Here is a 19,876-nt window from a genome sequence, read left to right as displayed (position 1 = left end):
GACACAGAAAGATCATGATATTAAAAATCCATATCGTGATAATAGGGCTGTTCTGTCTTAAAATTAGTCTATTATTTACTGTGAAGCTTTAGGTGTATTTATTGTATAATTGTTTTAGTTTGCAGTTTATATGCATGCACTAAATATTCTGCAATATTTTTTGCTGCATTATATTATTTTATGATATATTATTTATTTTGCCACATTATGATTATACTGTTATACTATTATACTATATTCCTGAAATGAGTTAATTATTTTAGTTTTCGTATATCGCCAAGTATATCGTTATCGCATAAATACCCTCAAATATCGTGATATTATTTTAGAGCAATATCGCCCACCCCTAGTACCAATTGATCTTATATAATATTCTAATTTTCTAAGACACTGATTTTTGTTTTTTCATTGGCTGTAAGCCATAATCATTAACAATAAAATAAATAAACGCTTAAAATAAGTCACTCTGTGTGACCATATAATAGGAGTTTCCCTCATATGTAACACCTACAGTAATCAAAGCCCTAATTTAAAGCCTTAATGTTTTATATTTTATATACTATATTGACAGTAAAATGAGTCAGAACCCTATATAAAAGCCCAGTCATGCAAAAATATGTAAATAAATAACAGTGAATCCCAATGACATACGTTTTGGTCATACTGCCCAGCACTAACGTCATGATTGTTTATCAAATTAAAATATTGTGACATGTATTGTATACAGACAGACTTGTATGTCTGATTTCTTATTTGTTGTTTTTGACGTCAGTTTTTAACGTCAGTTCTTGACGTCTTGTTGCCTCCATTAGCTTCACTGGCTTATCGTCCAGACGCTGGCATGCAAATGTATTTCCCAGCTGTTTCACCAGGCTCAGCCCTGCTTAATTAAAGGGCAGACGGTTTATGATTAGCCGTCATAAAACACAGGCTCTCGTTTGCACAGTTTGTCACCAGTAAGGGCGGTTAGAGTTGGGCCTGGCCTGGACCTGGAGATCTGCTTCAACAATAAAAGGGAACTGACTGGCAGGGTCACTGCTCTTTATCTCCAACATAGCAGAAAGACACACTTCAGCTAGCTTTGCTGAGTCAGCACAACGGATCAGCCCATTAGGCTCAGCTGATTGGCTGCAGAGAAAGAGGGTGGGAGAGGTCAACTGTTGCTAGGTGGCGTATTCTAAAGGGGCTGCCTGCTTTGTTTTTATGAGCCTTGTTTGCCATGGGCTTGTGGAGAGTAGCAGCATTAAGGGCTTGAAAATGTAAACCTGGGGACTAACCAAACACTGAGCTCTAAACCTTCATCATTATACTGGCTGCCTGTTTCTTTAAGAATTGATTTTAAGTAGGGAGGCACAGCACAATGATATGGGAACTATATCGTTTGCATTGGGCAGATGCCTAGATTTAGCCAATGTTTTAAACTGATACTTGGGGACATTTATTTTATGAAATTAACAGTTGTTTTGTCTAGCCTCAAATATGTTAATAGTTTTGATACATTTAAAGAGCATCTTTCTCTCAGATAAAGTTAATAATATATCTTTGTTAAAGAAAAAAACTTGTCATTCTCAGGGACCGAGTCTTATTTTTCATGTTTTACTATTATTTTGTACATGACTGTTCCTGTATTTTTTTATTATTTATTTTATGTTGCATATTGCTGTTTTTAATAGTGCACACTGCTACTACCAAAAAGCCACTAGATGGCATTACATATATATCTTAACTAAATTATTTAAATTTGACCATTAGTGCCTAATGTGGTGTATTACAGATCACTTGTATCACTTTGCATCACTTATATCAAGCCCACCTTTTGAAATAAGATATTGTAAATTTGATGAATCAAACCAATGACTGACCATAGACTAATCTAAAACTGGCATAGGCCTCTCTGCTTTAAAAAAAAAATCGAGAATCGAATCGAATCGTGACCCTAAAATCGGGAAAAAATTGAATCGAGGATTTAGGGAATCGTGACACCCCTACTGTCCAGAAGCATTTATTTTTCTTCAATCCTATATATATATATATATATAGAGAGAGAGTGTTAATAGTATCACAACATGTTGGATCATTGGCTTCTATTACAATCTGGTGAAAATATCAGTTAGGGTGTGCCATATCATATCATTATCATTATCACAAATAGTCCCTGAAATATTGTGATCTTATTTAAATGCCATATCATTTAGCCCTCTATATTAAATACAAGAAAGCTATAGAAGATGCACTCTCATGGTCATTTTATTAGAGCATTTAATATTATACTTTTACTAGGCTAAATGTAAACATTTAAAATGACAGTTTTGTTTGTCTCTTGAACTAACACTCTATACACAACACAAACATGTATATAACTATGATACACTGCAGTGATACAGTTATAATGTGATGATAGTTTGTATTTGTCTGTTAAGTACCAATACAGCTTATATTACTTATGAGAATATGAACATAATATACTGCAAAAATGAGACATTTCAGATGTTTGAACTAGATTTAACAGGATTTACATTTTCTTGCAGTGTAGACTTTTGTGTTACTTAACTCCACACTGCTTGTGTCTCTTTTTTCAGGAAACTGCAAGCTCAGTGTATTTGGTGATGGAGGTGAGTTAAGCCTGTCTTTCTTCATTGTTTTGTTTTGGTTTGTTGCCCTGCCCTTAACCTACCCTGAGAATGCCTGCAATTAGCACGCTATTCATTTCAGAGGAGCTGAGGCACAGCTGTGTCTTTTAAAATTGGCTGTGTCTAAAACAGCATTTAAAATTATTTTTAAATTACATATATGACAATGTATTTTTTGACCTTTTTAATCTGGAGCTAAGAACTCTGGAGTTTGGAAGCTCTTGGTTAACTACCCAAGCTGGACATGCTCAGGGTCATCACAGGTTACTGCCCGGTCATTTCCCTTTTAGAAAGAATGTGTGATGGGTTGGGAAATGGTGGGTTCTCCACAAAAGAAATGGAAAACGGTGGTGGCCTGTTTAATATGCATTTCAATGCCCTAGTCAAAGCTGTTAATACTTGGGTGGAACCTCTGTTCTTAACCTAATGGGGTTCTTTATTGCTTAGTGGTGGGGTAGTAATGGGTCTTTATTCAGCTATTCACACTTTGAGATGATGCTTTCTTTTCATGTTTGCTTTTTTCCACCAGTACTGTAACGGGGGAGACCTGGCGGACTACCTGCACTGTAAGTGTGCCCTTTAAACACAGGAAATGAGTCTAATTTCACTTTTGATTAAAAAAAAAACATGAGGGGTATATCTAAGCTGACTTATTTTCTCATAGTTGAGTTGACTTGGATCTTCAGATAATGTTCTGATAATGTTCTGTGACTCAGGGTGTTTCCACACTAGCCTTTTTTCTGGGCAAGGGTTCGCTGTCTGTATGTAAGTGAAGCTGTTTTTGAATTATAGTAACTTAATGTTAAGATGGCGACATCCAGAGAGCTACCTGAGGGTACTGTTAGCACTTTTCCACCAAAAGAACTGTGGGAGTGCTAATGTACAAATGGACATGCCCACAGATGTCATCACGGTTCATGCTAAAGAACCTTGTATTTCTCAGTTCCCACTGTAAACGAACAATCCTGGTTCTTGATCTTACTTTTGTTGGTAAAAATTGAGGTTCATGAACCAGAGCAGAGCCGGTTCCACATCAGTGGAAAAGGGCTATGTGTGTACAGTGAAACTGTACAGATCATTAAAAAACAAAGTTCTCAGTGCCTTGTTTTAAATGTCAGGGCCCTCAGAATTCTACCAATGAAGTTTGGAGATGCTTTTAGCTTCTTAATGGTGTAAAAATGCAGATTTCCTTTCATGGACAACACTATGCCCCTATCACTAGTATTGTATGCCTGTTTGGAGCATCGGCTAAAAGCGATGTAATTCAAAATGCTGGCGGTGAAGGGAGGTGTGCTATTCAGCAAAAGTTTGTATTTGTTGTCATGTTTCACTACAACCCAAGTCCATTTCACACCAGATTTTTCCCTTAAGTTAGTTCAATCTTATTTAGATCTTCAAGTTAGATCTTATTGATGTAGGCTAGATATTCTAATAGCGTACGCACATAAGCACTTTATTTAAATTTCCAATAAATAAAATGGGCAGTTTGCAAGACTTAGTTCTGTTAGACAGATGCTTTTGATGGGTAATTTTTTCCTACACTTTTTAGGTGTTCAAGAAGTATTTCTATACTATATAAACTGCTAAACTACAAGTTTTAGAACACATTTCTTTTTATTTTTGCAATTTAAGCTCTTCAGGTCCAGTCAATAACAAGAAATGGTACAAAATACAGTGTACAACATTTGACAATAAAATGACAGAGCATTTAAGGGAATTAAAAAAGTAACTAAAAACTGCAAAGTCATGTTAATATTGTAAGACATCATGTTGTTTAATTGATAATAATGGAAATAAACTCAAAATAAACTAAACTAAACATATTCCATTTACAAAGCTTTTGTCTGTAGTAAAGCAGTGCTGGAACAGATCACACAGCACATTCACACTTTCAAATAAATAACTCTTAAAAGTAACTATTAAACTGTTAAAAGTAGAAGTCTTTTTTTTTGAGAAATTACAAATGAAGCCAGATAGCAGTGAGAACCGTTTCCTACACCTTACAGGAAAAGGTATGGCTGACCCACATGGAAATGCCTTTAGCTCACCTTAACATTGAACAGTGTAGCACTGCCACTGGACAACTAAATAATAGGGATGTTCTAAAACTTTTGTCCAGTAGTGAATATATTTCTGCATATTTGAAGATGGCAGGAATGATATTTCAGTTTATTTTAGGTACAGCAGAGCAGGCTCAGAGTTAGGCTCAGGAAGTGAGGCAGGGAGGGGTTTGTGTTTTGCTTAGAGCTGCAGGCTGGAGGAAGTTTATGGTTGAGGCCGAGGCACGGCAGCCTGTTTTCAGAGGAAGCACACAGAGGCATGCTGTCTGGCATTCCACAAACAGTGCAGCAGCAAAGCAGCGTTTACTGCCTTTTAGACAAAGAGAGAGCAAGACTGAACTAGAGAGATCAGTTTTCATGCTATTGCTGTCAGTAAGAATAACAACTTTAAAAGAGATCGATGAAAAAACTTTGATGGAAACCAATGCCAATTTCTAATTTATGTTCTATTCTACAACATGCACAATGAAAGCCAAATTCGAGTATATAAAAATGTGAAAAACTGAAGTTTTAGATGTGTCCTAACCCACTAGATAGGAATGGTGTTAGATCCCACTGTTCTGATTGGATAAAACAATTTTCTTTGTCTCAGGTGTACAGTTCTGAAAAAAAAAGACCACTTAAAAATGATGAGTTTCTTTGATTTTACCAAATTGAAAAGCTCTGGAATATAATCAAGAGGAAGATGGATGATCACAAGCCATCAAACCAAACTGAACTGCCTGAATTTTTGCATCAGGAGTGTAAAGCATAAAGTTATCCAAAAGCAGTGTGTAAGACTGGTGGAGGAGAACATGCCAAAATGCATGAAACCTTTTTGATTTTGATTTCTGAACTCTTCAAACTTCACATTGCTAACAGTATAATATATTACAATATACCAAGATGTATTGAATTTTAACCTATATATTGGGTTGTGTATTGTTTTGCCAAGTTTTTGCCAAAACCCAACTCTAATAATTGTGTCTGGAAGTAATAAAGGATTAATTTTGTCAGTTTGTTTGTAGGAGTGCAAAATGTAGCTGATAAATGCAGCAGTGTAAAGTGGTGCACTATGAAACGTGAGAGTTCAGCAGTAATGTGTGATGTCTCCTGGTTTTCCCCCCATAGCTAAAGGCACTCTGAGTGAGGACACCATCCGTGTGTTCCTGCAGCAGATAGCAGGTGCTATGCGAGTTCTGCAGGCCAAGGGAATCATTCACAGAGACCTGAAACCCCAGAACATCCTGCTGTCACACCCAGCTGGCCGCAAGACTCATTCCAACAACACCTGCATCAAGATAGGTAGGGTCTGTGTGTGGTTTATAGGAATCTGTAAAAAAGTAACACACACTAATGGTTGGTTGGAACGCCTTTAGCTTTGATTGTGTCACGCATTCGCTGTGGCATTGTTTGCACATCTCAAAGATTCTCAATGGGACTCAATGTATGAAAATGATAATCTCGTGCTCCCTGAATCCCTCTTTCATAGTCTGACCCCCATGAATCCTGGCATTGTCATCTTGGAATATGCCCGTGCCATCAGGGAGGAAATATCAAATACATTGATGGAATAACCTGGTCTATATTCAGTTTTTTCAGGTAGTCAGCTGACCTCATTTTTACAGCACATACTGTTGCTGAACCTTGACCTGACCAACTGCAGCAACCCCAGAACATAGCACCTATAGGTTTGACGCAGAAGTATAAATTAGCCTTTACCCTGATGCGCCCATCACTCTGGAACAGGGTCAATCTGGATTAATCAAACTATACAAATTTCTTCCATTGCTCTCTTTATGCTCTCTAGCAAACTGAAGCCGCTTTTTTTCTCAGTAAGCCTCACTGCAAAGTGATTTTCTTAAGGCTACACAGCTGTTTAGTCCAAATACCTTGAGTTCTCTATGCAGTGCTCTTACTTTCACTAAGAAGCATATCCCTGAGTTCTAGTGTTATTTTCTATCTATTGATTTCACCAAACTCTTAAAGGATAGCTGATCACAATCATTTAAGATTTCTTCCTCAAAGAGGATGTTTCTCCATTCTCCTGCCACTTTTTAATAATGAATATTTCTGAACCTTACGATTAAATCTTACGATTACAAAACTTGTTGCTAGCTGAAACATTATCACCTATGCAGTTATTATCCAATGGGAGTCTCTTACCTATTTGTTTAGTTAAATCCAGGTGGTGACCTTTTTTGGCCAGGCACTGTATATAATAGATTCTAAAATAAGCTGAATGCATCAGCTGATTTTTAGTTTGGTCCATCTACTGAGTAAAAGCAGAGTCCCTTGCAGGCCAGGTCTCATCAGGGCTTTAGTGTTTATCTCATGGTCATTATGTATCAGAATAATCTTTTGTTAATGAACTGTTATTAAATCGATGTATAAACCTATATATCACTGAACTGTTATCTCTCTCTCTTCTCAGCTGATTTTGGGTTTGCACGGCACCTCCAGAACAACATGATGGCTGCCACTCTCTGTGGCTCCCCCATGTACATGGCACGTATCTTCTGTCTTCTTTTCTGATGATTGTTTTAGATATAAGTTTTTTTTTGGCATGCAGACATACTGTATTAACACTGATATATCCTATTGTCAGGCTCCAGAGGTCATTATGTCACAGAACTATGATGCCAAGGCTGACCTGTGGAGTATAGGAACCATTGTGTTTCAGTGTCTGACTGGAAAAGCCCCGTTTCAGGTAAGCACTGTTCTTTCTAAAATCAGACACGTTGATTTCAAGTTTAATCAGACCATATTAATACAATACTTAATGCTTCATACAAAACAAAGCAAATTTCATAATATGTGGTTTAATCAAGCAGTGAATCATTAGCTGTCACTAGGCACATTATCATCTTTTTGTACTTTAAATGGAAATTACCTCAATAATATTTGATAATTGTGACATTTAATGTGTTTATTTGTATGTTTGTTTACATATATAACAGTAAACAGTACTTCAGCCAGTCAATAACAAACCAAAGCTGACTAATGCTTCAATTACTGTGACCCCATACACACAGTGTGGACTGCAGTAGATAAAAAAAACATTTATTTCCCAAGCTATGATTTAATTACAAATTTGTTTTCTTTATGATTTATGATTGCTTTGTTGTGCTCTTATATTATCATTATGTCAGTGGCATTTAAATGGTTTACCGCATTAATTTCTGGGCCGATTTATTGTCCACAAAAAATTGTGGCGTGCCTGCCTGTCACAATAATTACACTATTCACTTATCGTACAATATATGTTACCTTGAATTGATGTTCCAAATAGCTTATTTTGCATTCTCAAAAAATGTGAGTTAAATAAAAGCAGGTAAAATGCTTGTTGCTAAACCTTTTAGCTTTACCGTTTTAAGGTTAGATTTACATTGATAAACAGGATTCTTTTCTCGGTGTTTTAGAGATATTGTCAGGGCTTAAGGAACTTTCATCAACCACAATTTCATTTCAGAGGAGGGGTGGGTAAAATATCCATATTGTGTATATATGTTGTATCCTTTTCATTTTTATGATAAATTATCTATAGTTAGCATCTTTATAGAAACATAGGCACTCTAAACTCCCTAAGACTCTGCTTTAGGACCCCACTGTTCTGATTGTGTAAAATGTAGCTTTTTATACAAGTAAGATATATTACTCCTTGCTGAATGATAAGCATCTTGGCATTATTTGTATTAACCTTATTGTAACAGTGAGACCTTTTAAACGGCCCTGATTCAGATGATCATAGGAGAGCAGTTGCTGTCTGTAGATGAGGTCATGAAGAGAGCAGAGCATGTGCTCCTCATCCTTCTTCCCTCTCATCTTTACACAACCACACTTCTGTCAGCTGAGATGATTTTTAAGAATTACAGAACAAACGAGAAACCTTCTTAATGTTTCTCAACAGAGGAAGTGAATGTAAAAAGAGTTTATGCCTCGTCATTCTAGGGTAATAACTGGTTCAGATTCTGATTGTTTGTTATATATCCACTATCTGTCATGCTATTTTGGCATTTGTTTTGGTCCATTTGTCACAAAAACTACCTTTCCAACAACTTACCATATATTGTTAATTTCTCCCTGTTTGGGAAAATCAGTTTTTTTACTGTTGTATAGAAAGTAAAAATTAAAATTATGCCTTCATTAATAAAGAAACAAAAGTTCAAATAAAACACGGTTTAATTGAACTTTAATTAAACTTTAAGTAATTGATTGATTCAACAATGGAGAAATGGTGTAAAAAGGGTTATACCTCAAATACTGACACAATCTCTGTAAGACATTATAAATTATAAATAATTGACAAACTAATAACTGATATGAATTCTAATAATATGTAATGTGTCTACTATTTGTGATATTCATCGTTTGTGTGTCTTTATTTTCAGGCGAGCAGTCCTCAGGACCTCCGCTTGTTTTATGAGAAAAACAAAAATCTCAGCCCAAAGTAAGTGCACTCCATCTGCTGTCTGTAATAAACATTGTTTTCCCCCCCTGTATTAACAGTCCTTAAGCCCTGTTCCCCTGCCCTGTTCAGCCTAATCATTTCTGTGTCTGTCTGTCTGTCTGTCTGCATTTGTGTCTGTCTGTCTGTCTGTCTCTGTCTCTCACAGTATTCCCAGAGAAACCTCCAGCCACCTGAGGCACCTGCTGCTGGGTCTGCTGCAGCGGAACCACAAGGACCGCATGGACTTTGGTTAGTGCAGCTTCAGACTCTGCATCGTTTTGTTTATATAGGCAGTACTATGTGTAATTTTGTGTAATTTTTCTCATATGCAAAATGTGGTTGCTAAATACTTTAGCAGATATTTTTCAGTTTCTGTACCATTTAGGTAATTCACTGCTTAAATGTAAATTAAAGTAAAAATCAGCAGTTTCCTGACCCTTTTGTCTGGTAGAGTATATAAAGGGATCATTAAGCAAAGGCCTTTTCTGCTTGGCTACATTTGGGCTAAGGAGAAATGTTGCAAATTAGATTTATCACCAAATGAATCTCTTAATCAGGATGTATTCATCTGAAGACAAGCTGAAAGCTGAGCAAATTTGTGTGGCTTTCTGGTCATTTTTGTAACAAGAGTAAACATTGTTAGATCTCTCTCTCAAGTCTTCTTCGTTACATTCTTTTATCATAGGATTTGGTGTGATTATCACATGATATTTAGCATTTCATCTTTTTTTTCCTCTCTTTTCCAATTATTAGACGAGTTCTTCAAACACCCGTTCCTTGAGGCGAGCTCCACCATGAAGAAGTGTGAGTTTCCTCTCAGCCCAGAGTTTTGGCCTTTGCCATCTCAGTGTCTTGTATGCTTTTTACTATTTATGATTTTATATATATATATATATATATATATATATATATATATATATATATATATATATATATATATATATACAGTGCCCTCCATAATTATTGGCACCCCTGGTTAAGATGTGTTCTTTAGCTTCTCATAAATTGAGTTTTGTTCAAAATAATATAGGACCACGATGGAAAAAAAGAGTAAAATACAACCTTTAACTCAAGTGAATTTATTCAGTAGGAAAAAAATCCCACATTAAGAAATAATTATTTAACATCAAATCATGTGTGCCACAATTATTAGCACCCCTGATGTTAATACTTTGTACAACCCCCTTTTGCCAACAAAACAGCACCTAATCTTCTCCTGTAATGTTTCACAAGATGGGAGAATACAGAAAGAGGGATCTTTGACCATTCCTCTTTGCACATTCTCTCTAAATCATCCAACGACCTGGGTCCTCTCCTCTGCACTCTCCTCTTCAGCTCACCCCACAGGTTTTCAATGGGGTTGAGGTCTGGGGACTGAGATGGCCATGGGAGGAGCTTGATTCTGTGTGCGGTGAACCATTTCTGTGTAGATTTGGCCACATGTTTAGGGTCATTATCTTGCTGAAAGACCCAGTGACGACCCATCTTCAGCTTTCGGGCAGAAGCCACCAGATTTTGTTTTAAAATGTCCTGGTATTTTAGAGCATTCATGATGCCATGCACCCTAACAAGGTTCCCAGGGCCTTTAGAAGAGAAACAGGCCCACAGCATCACTGATCCCCCGCCGTATTTCACAGTGGGCATGAGGTGCTTTTCTGCATACTCAGCTCTTGTGTTACGCCAGACCCACTTAGAGCATTTGTTGCCAAAAAGCTCTATCTTTGTTTCATCTGACCAAAGCACACGGTCCCAGTTGAAGTCCCAGTACCGCTTAGCAAACTCCAAACGTTTGCGTTTATGATTGGGAGTGAGAAATGGTTTCTTCCGTGCATGCCTCCCAAACAGCTTGTTGGCATGTAGATAGCGCCTGATGGTTGTTTTGGAGACTTTGTGACCCCAAGAAGCTACCATTTGTTGCAATTCTGTAACAGTGAGCTTTGGAGAACTTTTTATTTCTCTTATCATCCTCCTCACTGTGCGTGGTGGCAAAATAAACTTGCGTCCTCGTCCAGGCTTGTTTACCACTGTTCCAGTTGTTTTAAACTTCTTAATAATTCCTCTGACAGTAGATATGGACAGGTGTAGGCGAGTAGCGATTTTCTTGTAGCCATTGCCTGACTTGTGAAGGTCAACACACATCTGCCTCACTTGAATGGTATGTTCCTTTGTCTTTCCCATGTTGAAGATAAATGGCCTCTGTGTCACGTCATATTTATACCCCAGGGAAACAGGAAGTTGTGAATTACTAATTAAATGTTCCTACATACTCTGATCAACTTCGTAAACTACTGTAGAAGTGACAGAAATACTTTTATTAAATTTATTTCCTAAGAATTGTTAGGGGTGCCAATAATTGTGGAACAGGTGATTTTATGAAGAATAATTATTTCTTAGTCAGGGATTTTATTTCCCCCTTAAAATTCACTTGAGTTAAAGGTTGGACTTTACTCTTTTTTCCATCGTGGTCCTATATTATTTTGAACAAAACTCAATTTATGAGAAGCTAAAGAACACATCTTAACCAGGGGTGCCAATAATTATGGAGGGCACTGTATATATATATATATATATATATATATATATATATATATATATATATATATATATATATATATATATAATGTATTTATTTATTTATTTATTTATTTATTTATTTTACATATATTTGCTTGTTAGTAGTGAAAAAATATTGTAACATTACAATAAAATCATTTTTGTGATTAATACTTGGACAATTTTTTGTCACATTAAAACATTATTATTATTATTATAGGCCTATGTCCCTGATTATTCATGCTGATTATTAGCCTGTTTTTTTTACCTGCTGAACATGATTTTAATGGTTGATTGTGTGTATGTGTATGTGTGTGTGTTTGTGTGTTCACAGCGGCACCAGTGACCCTGACGTGTTTTCCCAGCTCGGCTTCTGCAAGCTCATGTAGCAGCTCCTCCACCTCTCACCTTGCTTCTCCACCTGTAAGTGTGTGTGTGTGTGTGTGTGTGTGTGTGTGTGTGTTTAGAACAGCTCATTTGCACTGCTGACTAGCCCTTTCACTCTTTGCTGCCTGATACACTTCTGACCCTCTGTGTGTGATGTAGCATTGTTAGCACAGCAAACAGCAAGTTCAGCCTTCTGCAGCTTCAGTGTATAGATTTACATTTAATACGTAGCAACAGGGCCATGTGATCAAGGTAGCCATACATCTAGAGATTGAGACTTCCAGGAATGTCTTGATCAGACATTTAAATATGAAGATTTTGGATGTATAGTTTATAATGAGAGATAAATGTTAATGTTACAGACATGGACTGGACTAAAGCTGGGCAGTTAATCTAAAATTAATCAAAACAGACATTGAAAATTGAAAACTTCTGTAGAATAGCCCACCTCCATCACCCCCAGCATTCCAAAATACAGCGCTTTTATCCTATGCTCCCACATGTTACCCATGCAGAGAAATGGCTATTTTTACACCATTAACAAACTCAAAGTATCTCCATACTTCATTAGTAGAATTATGAGGCCCTGACATTTAAAATGGGGCACTAAAAGCTTTGAAAGTGGCCAGATTTATGTTTATTAAAAACACTGTTTATCTTTGGGCACTGCCCCAAAACATTAAGTCATGATAAGTTAAATGATGATCATGAACAAATATGTAGGATAGGGAAACATTGCTAAATTAATTCTGCAGCATAATTAATGCATGAATTCCAGCTGTTGTTGAAAATATCTCTATTATATAGAGATACATGTTTGTGTATAAACACTGTATTTTAATAAACTATCAATTCCACCAATGAAGTGTGGAGCTACTTTGAGTTTGTTAATGGTGTAAAAATAGAATTTCTTTACATGGGCAACGCTACACCCCTATCACTAGCATTGTAAGCCTGTTTGGAGCATCGACTAAAAGTGCTGTATGTCAGAATGCTGGAAACAAACAGAGATGGGCTGTTCAACAAAAGATCATACTCATTATCATGTTTCACTACACCCAAAGTCTATTTCACACTGGATATCTTGTGTAATAGAAACAACTAGCAGAATCATGTCACTTATTTATTTATTTATTCATTTATGTTAATAGTTTCAACATTGTGTAAGTTTTACTTGAAAACATACTACATTGTGTTTAATCATGTGACACAGAGTCAACGTGGAGGAAAACTTTAACACAGAGTAATTTAAGCAGTTTGTACCAAGGGAAATTCAATCATTCATTAAAATAACTGGGGAGCACTTTATAATAACTTTTGTTAATATACCATTAACTAATAATTAATAACTGTTATTTTTCACAATTTTAGAAACTAAAAAGTTGCTAACACATTTGTAAATACATATGAACGCATTGGCAACATGAACTGCAAATAAAAAAACATATGCCAGATTTTTCGTATTAACATTCGTATTAACAAGCAGTTTATTAATGTTCAAATTCTGATGAGCTAATGATTTGCTTACATTTTTTATATGAAAATCCATGATGATGAATAAGTGTCATGTGTGAACATTTGTTAATATTCAAATTCTGATTAACTACTGCTTTGTTCACATCTACTAATCATTAGTTAAAAATATATTAATGAAAGTTATTATAAAGTGTTACCAATAACTGTTTGTTTAATTGTAATCAGATTCTAGATCATATTACCCAGAACTAGATTAAACTAGATTTGATCTTTTGGTGGTGTACAATTATAATACATACAATTGTATTAATCCATTTTATAGCTAGATTAGTTGTAGATGTAGTAGTACTGTGTTTAAGTTTTGGAAGTTTTGGAAATCTTTAGTCCGGCACTTGTATTATGTCCAAATTTCTTGATCAGTGGCCCAGTAGAAATATTGCAAAATTACTTAATAAAATAAAATCTTTTTACATTGACTTATATTTAAAGTTAGTTAGGTTATTGGGTAACAACAAAAACAATATGTGAATATTCTCTAACATATCAGCAATATTGTGTGATTTAGTAAGTCATTATTAAGGTATCCAGGTACAGTGTTTATCATTCTGTGTAGTAGAAATCTGTGGTCTCTAATGTTTACAGTAAGTAACTACAATCATTCTAGAGTAAATTGCTTTTAACAATTGCGTAGAATGATAATGTAATTAAAACTACGATAGTACATCTTGCTCCAAAACTATTTCAGCTCAGATATTTCACTTATTATATACTGATTTAACATAGATTGCGTCTCTTTCTCTCTCTCTCACTCTGTTTCCATCAATCTGCAGCAGTCCCTTGGTGAGATCCAGCAGATTCGAGCGAAAGCTTTAGCCTCCCCTACCCAGGATTCCCCAGGCTACCTGCTGAAGGACTCGGGCGGTGGCGGCAGCAGCAGTAAAAACTCCTCCTGCGACACAGACGATTTTGTCATGGTTCCAGCTCATTTCCCCAGTAAGCCTAACTCTCATCTCATCACCTTTCTACACCATATGGACAGGATCTACCATTCTACCATTACTCTCAGTCACAGGATTGCGAGTGACAGTCTATTAGTGTAGGATTCAGACCATTTGTCATTCACTCACATCTTAATCTTCCCAACCCACTCTCTGTCTTCCCTCTCTCTGCAGGTGAACTCACATGTGAAACGCCCTCAGGGAAGGTGCTTCAGGACAGTCTGATGTATAGTGGGTGAGAAGCCGACTATCCTTTCATTCCTCACCGGAGCTTGAAGGAGGACTTTATTGTTAAAGGACTTTGTTTTGTAGCACCTACAAAAAACTCAACAGTCTCATTTTTGTACCAAGGTGCTTTTACACACACTGATGTCAGTGAAATTTCATTTATCCTCTCTGCTTTAGGAGTTCTCTCCTGGCATCTGGAAGTCAGGGCAGTCAGGCCAAAACCCCACCTCGCTCACCCTCCTACAGCAGCTCTCCAGGACCAGCAGGGTAAGTAATAACAAAAAAAAATCATATAGTTTTAATGTATTTTAAAGACATATCCATGCTCTGAGCAATTCTTTAAAGTAAGGTTTCTCAACCTAGGGGTCGTGACTCCCAAAGGGGTCCTGAGAAGGGGTGGGACAAAATATTGATATTGCGATATATCGTTTTTGTTTGTGATGCATTTAAAATATTGACGACAGTTTTTATTCTTTATTACGTGCTTCATTACTCTATGTGGTGGTGCTAATCAAATGAAGAGGGGAAACCTGTGGTAAAGAATATTGGTTGTCATATTCTGTGAACTGACACCAATAAATTCATAGTTCTTGGTATTTGCTTATTTGTTTTATTTATAGTCCGATTTGTAAGTTAATACCCCTGTCCACAGGTATCTGGATAAAAAAAAAAAATAGGATTTTCCTTCCTCTGTTTTTGAAAGTTATTCTGTCCGACACAAAAAATGAACATGCTACCCCTGTATAGGAAAATAGTTCCTGATTAAAAATGCTTCCACGAAAAAGCAAATATACCTTCTATCTATAACGTGTTGTTCAAATGCCTTGGTTGAGTCATTGGTTTTGTATCTGTTTTAAATCTTGTGTTTACAAAGATATATACTTGGTAGTATATTTATTGAGAAAAGCTTCAACTCTGGGATTGTAGTGGGTTTCCATTACAATAACTGCTTGCTTTGGGTTCTTCCACAACATTTCGTTTGGATTAAGGTCAGAACTTTGACTTGGCCCCTATCCAAAACATTCACTTCATTCAACTTAACCATTCTTTGGTTGAGCGACCTAGGTGTGCTTAGGGTCATTGTCTTGCTGCATGACCCACCTTCTCTTAAGATTCAGTTCACAGACAGATGTCCTGGTGTTTTCTTTTAGAAATCGCTGGTATAATTTTAAAATTCATGGTTCCAACAATAAAGGCAAACCACCCTGGCCAAGATGACGCAAAAAAGCCATGCCAAACCATGATACTACTACCACCACCATGTTTCACAGATAAGATGAGGTTCTTATGCTGGAATGCCGTGTTTTCCTTTCTTCAAACATATGTTTTTTTATGTAAGTGTTCGTAGCAGCAGTGACAGATTCTTTCATTTATTCTAACAGGACATTTTACACTCTGCAATAAAATGCACAGTTTTGCTCAGTGTTCTTTAAGCACTGATGATATCTTCAATATGCTTAGTGAAGCAATTTGCGAAACGGTAAAATGTATCACGATACAATAAAATACCATCATATTGCCAAGCTCTTATGAGAATGTAGCTTTTTTCCACAAAAATCTTCTGAAAAAGGAAAATCAGTCATAAGTAGATTTGTTAACCCACATTTCAGATTTTTCATTATCCCTAACATCAAGTACAATAACACACAGTACAATACACTGCAGTACTGAAGTTCACACACAAACGTTCTCATGAGAATAGAAGTGTTGCAGCATAGCTTTGCTTCTGGCAGGATACAAGCATGTACATGACTGTGAGCGTTATCTCTTTGTTCAGTATGTTGTTGTGATGCCTGGGAATAGAAGCTGATTCTTGTGTTTGTTGATGAGTGTTTCGGTTTTGCAGCGCTCTTTGAAGATCATGTTTCAGAGTGTGTATCGTGTTGTTTTATAGCCAGAAGTGATTAGCATCAGAGTGGTGGATAGATGGCAGATCAGATCTGATTTAAGGCCTGTGAGAGTATTCTTAGTGGTGCTGGGGTAGAAGTTCATATGCATTAGTTTGTAGGGGTGGGACAAAATATTGATACAGCAATATATCATATCATAGAGAATGCATGACGTCAAATAACGATATGTGATTATTTTTTTCCATTAAAGTTTAAAGACATTTTTTTCTGTAAGCTTATGTTACACAGTGTAAGTAAGTAAGTAAGTAAGTAAGTAAGTAAAATTTATTTATTTAGCACTTATCCCAGACAGTTGTCACAAAGTGCTTTACAGAGGATCAAAAACAACAAAACAAACAGTTTGCATAAAAACAAAAAATAAACATCTGTGTGAACACAGTGTGTTATAACAGTTTATGTAAATTTCACAACATTGGAATAATAGGAGCCGCATTTGGAAGAGCTGCATTCAGTTTATGCATGTTGAAGAGACACAAGCGAGCTACGCTATACACTTTATTGTACATTGTTTCATATTGGTGGTGAAATTCTGTAAAACTGACACTAATAAATCCATAATTTCTGGTGTTTGCTTATTTAAACGTATTTTATTCCCTTTAGTACACAGACGCCATTAAGTCTCATAGAGGATTGCTGAATCACAGTATTGTGATAACATCTGTATCATGGGCAACGTATTGTAATAGAATTTATTATATTGTGAGTATTATATCCTCTAGTGCAGGGGTCACTAATAGGCGGACCGCGGTCCGGGTCCGGACCCAGACGTTGTCCAATCTGGACCCAAACCTATAAACTAAAGAAGGATTTAATTCTGACCGTGTTCATTTAAAGCGGCAGAACGTTTATTGTCTTTATGGTTTACGTGCTTTTCGGCGCAGTAAACTTACAGACCAATCACGTGTGCTGTAAAAAAAAATGGTCTCCTCTGCCAATCAGATCTGTGCAGATGCGAGCGCGCAGAGCCAAACAGGCAAAAGCAGGCGGTGAGAAGCTGCAGACGGAGAATAAAGCGAGAAAAGATGAGAATACAGGTGGTGCGCACCAGAAAAAGAAATTGAAATACTACCTTTATAAAACATACTAACAGTAATGTAACCTCGCAGTGTTGCTTGAAGGAATTAAAGAGAAACAATCGAGACAATGGTCCAAAATATTCCACTTTACTCCACCTGTTCAGAACACCTCAGCAAGAGAAAAAAACTCCCTCGCTCGCAGGCGCGCTCTCTTTACTCCCAAAACAACCCTACCTCAGAACTAAGGCAACCCCCAAAGGGACAAAAAGCATTGGCAACTTCCCCCAATTTTACCCACAACATAATAAAGTCTGATACAGTAATAATATTAAATAAAATAAAACTACTGTTTTAAGAAAAAGCTGATATTTTGGCAAAGTTCAGCAAACATTTCTCCATTTATTGTATGATTTGTCATTCATGTAATTATTATCATGACAGACAGGCGCAAATCTAATATAAATAAAATTAAATAGAATAAATATAGCATTTTGAAACAGTTAACATACAGATTCACATTAATAGACTCGATAAGTTAAATTATTCAGGGTGTTTCCATTTATTTTATGATAGGTTGATAATGTAATTATTGTGACAGGTCTATTTAAAACAATACATATGGTTGAAATATATTGGTATGTGCAATTTGTTTTGTCTTTTTTCTTTGTTGATGACATAAAACACTGACAGAACTACTAGGCTTCTGAAGTATACAGGATATAATACTGAATCATAACACAAGTTAACAAGTTAAAAATGGCGACGGTCCGGACCTCGGCCAGGCGAAATTTTCTCTAACTGGACCGAACTGAATTCTAATTAAATGCCCCTGCTCTAGTGCTTACAAAGCTGCACCTCTGCAGTGCCTCTTCTGAATTCTGTTTTGGGGCATTACATTAATAGCATCCAGGTGACCAGGATACCGCACTGATGAATGTGAAACAGTTAGCACTTTCTGCAGCTTCTGCTTCAGTATCAATCAGAGAGTGAATCACTTTTTTTCTGCTGAAGTCAGCAGGAGTCATTTTCATTTTGTTGACATGCACAACAGAGTGCACACTCAGTACTGGCCAGCAGGTTATATGGGCATGTTCTTTTAATAATGATACAAAACTCCATCAGCAGTAAAAAGATCCATCAGATTGGTTTAAGACAGGATAATGAGAAAAATTGTGCTTTCAGAATCATTTACTATTCTGCTGGATGAGTGCCGGGGATTTTGGGGCAGTGTAAATGGGCTGTTTATAAACCAAGTGCAGTATAAATTGTACATTAGAGGACATCAAATTAAAATAAAGAGTTACATTTCTGGAGCAACCCCTCTGCACCTTGCAAATTATTTATAATAGAAATGCCCAAACCTGCATATCTTGTGCATACCAGATAAATAAATACTGGCAGACTTGCTCATTGCAGGGTGAAATTAATTATGGGAGTTGGAGTTAGGTCTGATAGTGGGTGGCAAATGGATGGAACATTTGATTTACAAAGTAGTTCCTCGATTCACAGAGTCAAGTGTGTAAACGTTTTACATCATAGAAGGCATTACCATCCATAGTGGACAGCGCAGTGGGTGGTAATGATTGGAAATAGTGACATATGTCTGAAATTGCCCATGCAAACAGATAAGTGATTGACAGGACATCAGTCTCTGGACAGTACTTAATACTGTCCATGTAAAAAGAAACCATCTAGCAACACCAAAGCATCCACCTGGGATACCATAACAACCTTGCAACAGTATTTCAACAACCCAACTCCAATGAGCTACCTTTTAGCAACATCTTAGCAACCACCTCACAACAACCAAATTGCTCAGACAAAAAAAAACAAAAAAACATCAAGCATCATTTCAACCATAAAGTAACATCAAATCAACACCTTAGTAAACACCCTAGTGACTGGAAGTGAGAACCACTCTGACTTCTAGTCCTGATGAGTGCCAGTTTCATCACATCATTTGATGGTCAGTCAATCTGAAAGTACATTCACAAAGACCTTAATTTCTTTGTTGAGTTTGTTTCCATAATATGGATTAGAACATTAATTAAATACAGCGGTTCACTGTGTACCAACTCTACCTCTTCACAACTTTACAACTGATGCTCTCAAACACATTAAGAAGGCAAGAAATTCAAGTAGTTAACTCTTTAACATCCTTCCAAGTTCCACCTCATAAAGTAGGCTTA

The 19,876-nt window shown here is 36.5% G+C and overlaps 1 protein-coding gene across 8 annotated transcripts in view; it reads left to right on the top strand.

The window, feature by feature from the left end:
• The window catches only part of ulk1b (unc-51 like autophagy activating kinase 1), a 73,926-nt gene that overhangs the window by 35,941 nt on the left and 18,109 nt on the right, over positions 1 to 19,876 (top strand). For 6 of the 8 annotated variants that reach the window (XM_049466393.1, XM_049466392.1, XM_007246046.4 and 3 more), the window contains exons 4-15: positions 2,580 to 2,612; positions 3,160 to 3,196; positions 5,801 to 5,974; positions 7,104 to 7,177; positions 7,278 to 7,379; positions 9,061 to 9,119; positions 9,286 to 9,368; positions 9,873 to 9,923; positions 12,007 to 12,095; positions 14,366 to 14,528; positions 14,708 to 14,768; positions 14,939 to 15,028. In XM_049466393.1, coding sequence (XP_049322350.1) covers positions 2,580 to 2,612; positions 3,160 to 3,196; positions 5,801 to 5,974; positions 7,104 to 7,177; positions 7,278 to 7,379; positions 9,061 to 9,119; positions 9,286 to 9,368; positions 9,873 to 9,923; positions 12,007 to 12,095; positions 14,366 to 14,528; positions 14,708 to 14,768; positions 14,939 to 15,028 — 1,016 coding nt within the window. The remainder of the gene's footprint in view (positions 1 to 2,579; positions 2,613 to 3,159; positions 3,197 to 5,800; positions 5,975 to 7,103; positions 7,178 to 7,277; positions 7,380 to 9,060; positions 9,120 to 9,285; positions 9,369 to 9,872; positions 9,924 to 12,006; positions 12,096 to 14,365; positions 14,529 to 14,707; positions 14,769 to 14,938; positions 15,029 to 19,876) is intronic. The other 2 variants (XM_049466394.1, XM_049466391.1) reach the window with 1 other exon arrangement.

The sequence above is a fragment of the Astyanax mexicanus genome, chromosome 17 (genome assembly GCF_023375975.1).
Source record: "Astyanax mexicanus isolate ESR-SI-001 chromosome 17, AstMex3_surface, whole genome shotgun sequence".
Classification (NCBI taxonomy): domain Eukaryota; kingdom Metazoa; phylum Chordata; class Actinopteri; order Characiformes; family Acestrorhamphidae; genus Astyanax; species Astyanax mexicanus.
Note: the sequence above shows the minus strand (reverse complement) of the source record. Positions and strands in the feature narration are given on the sequence as shown.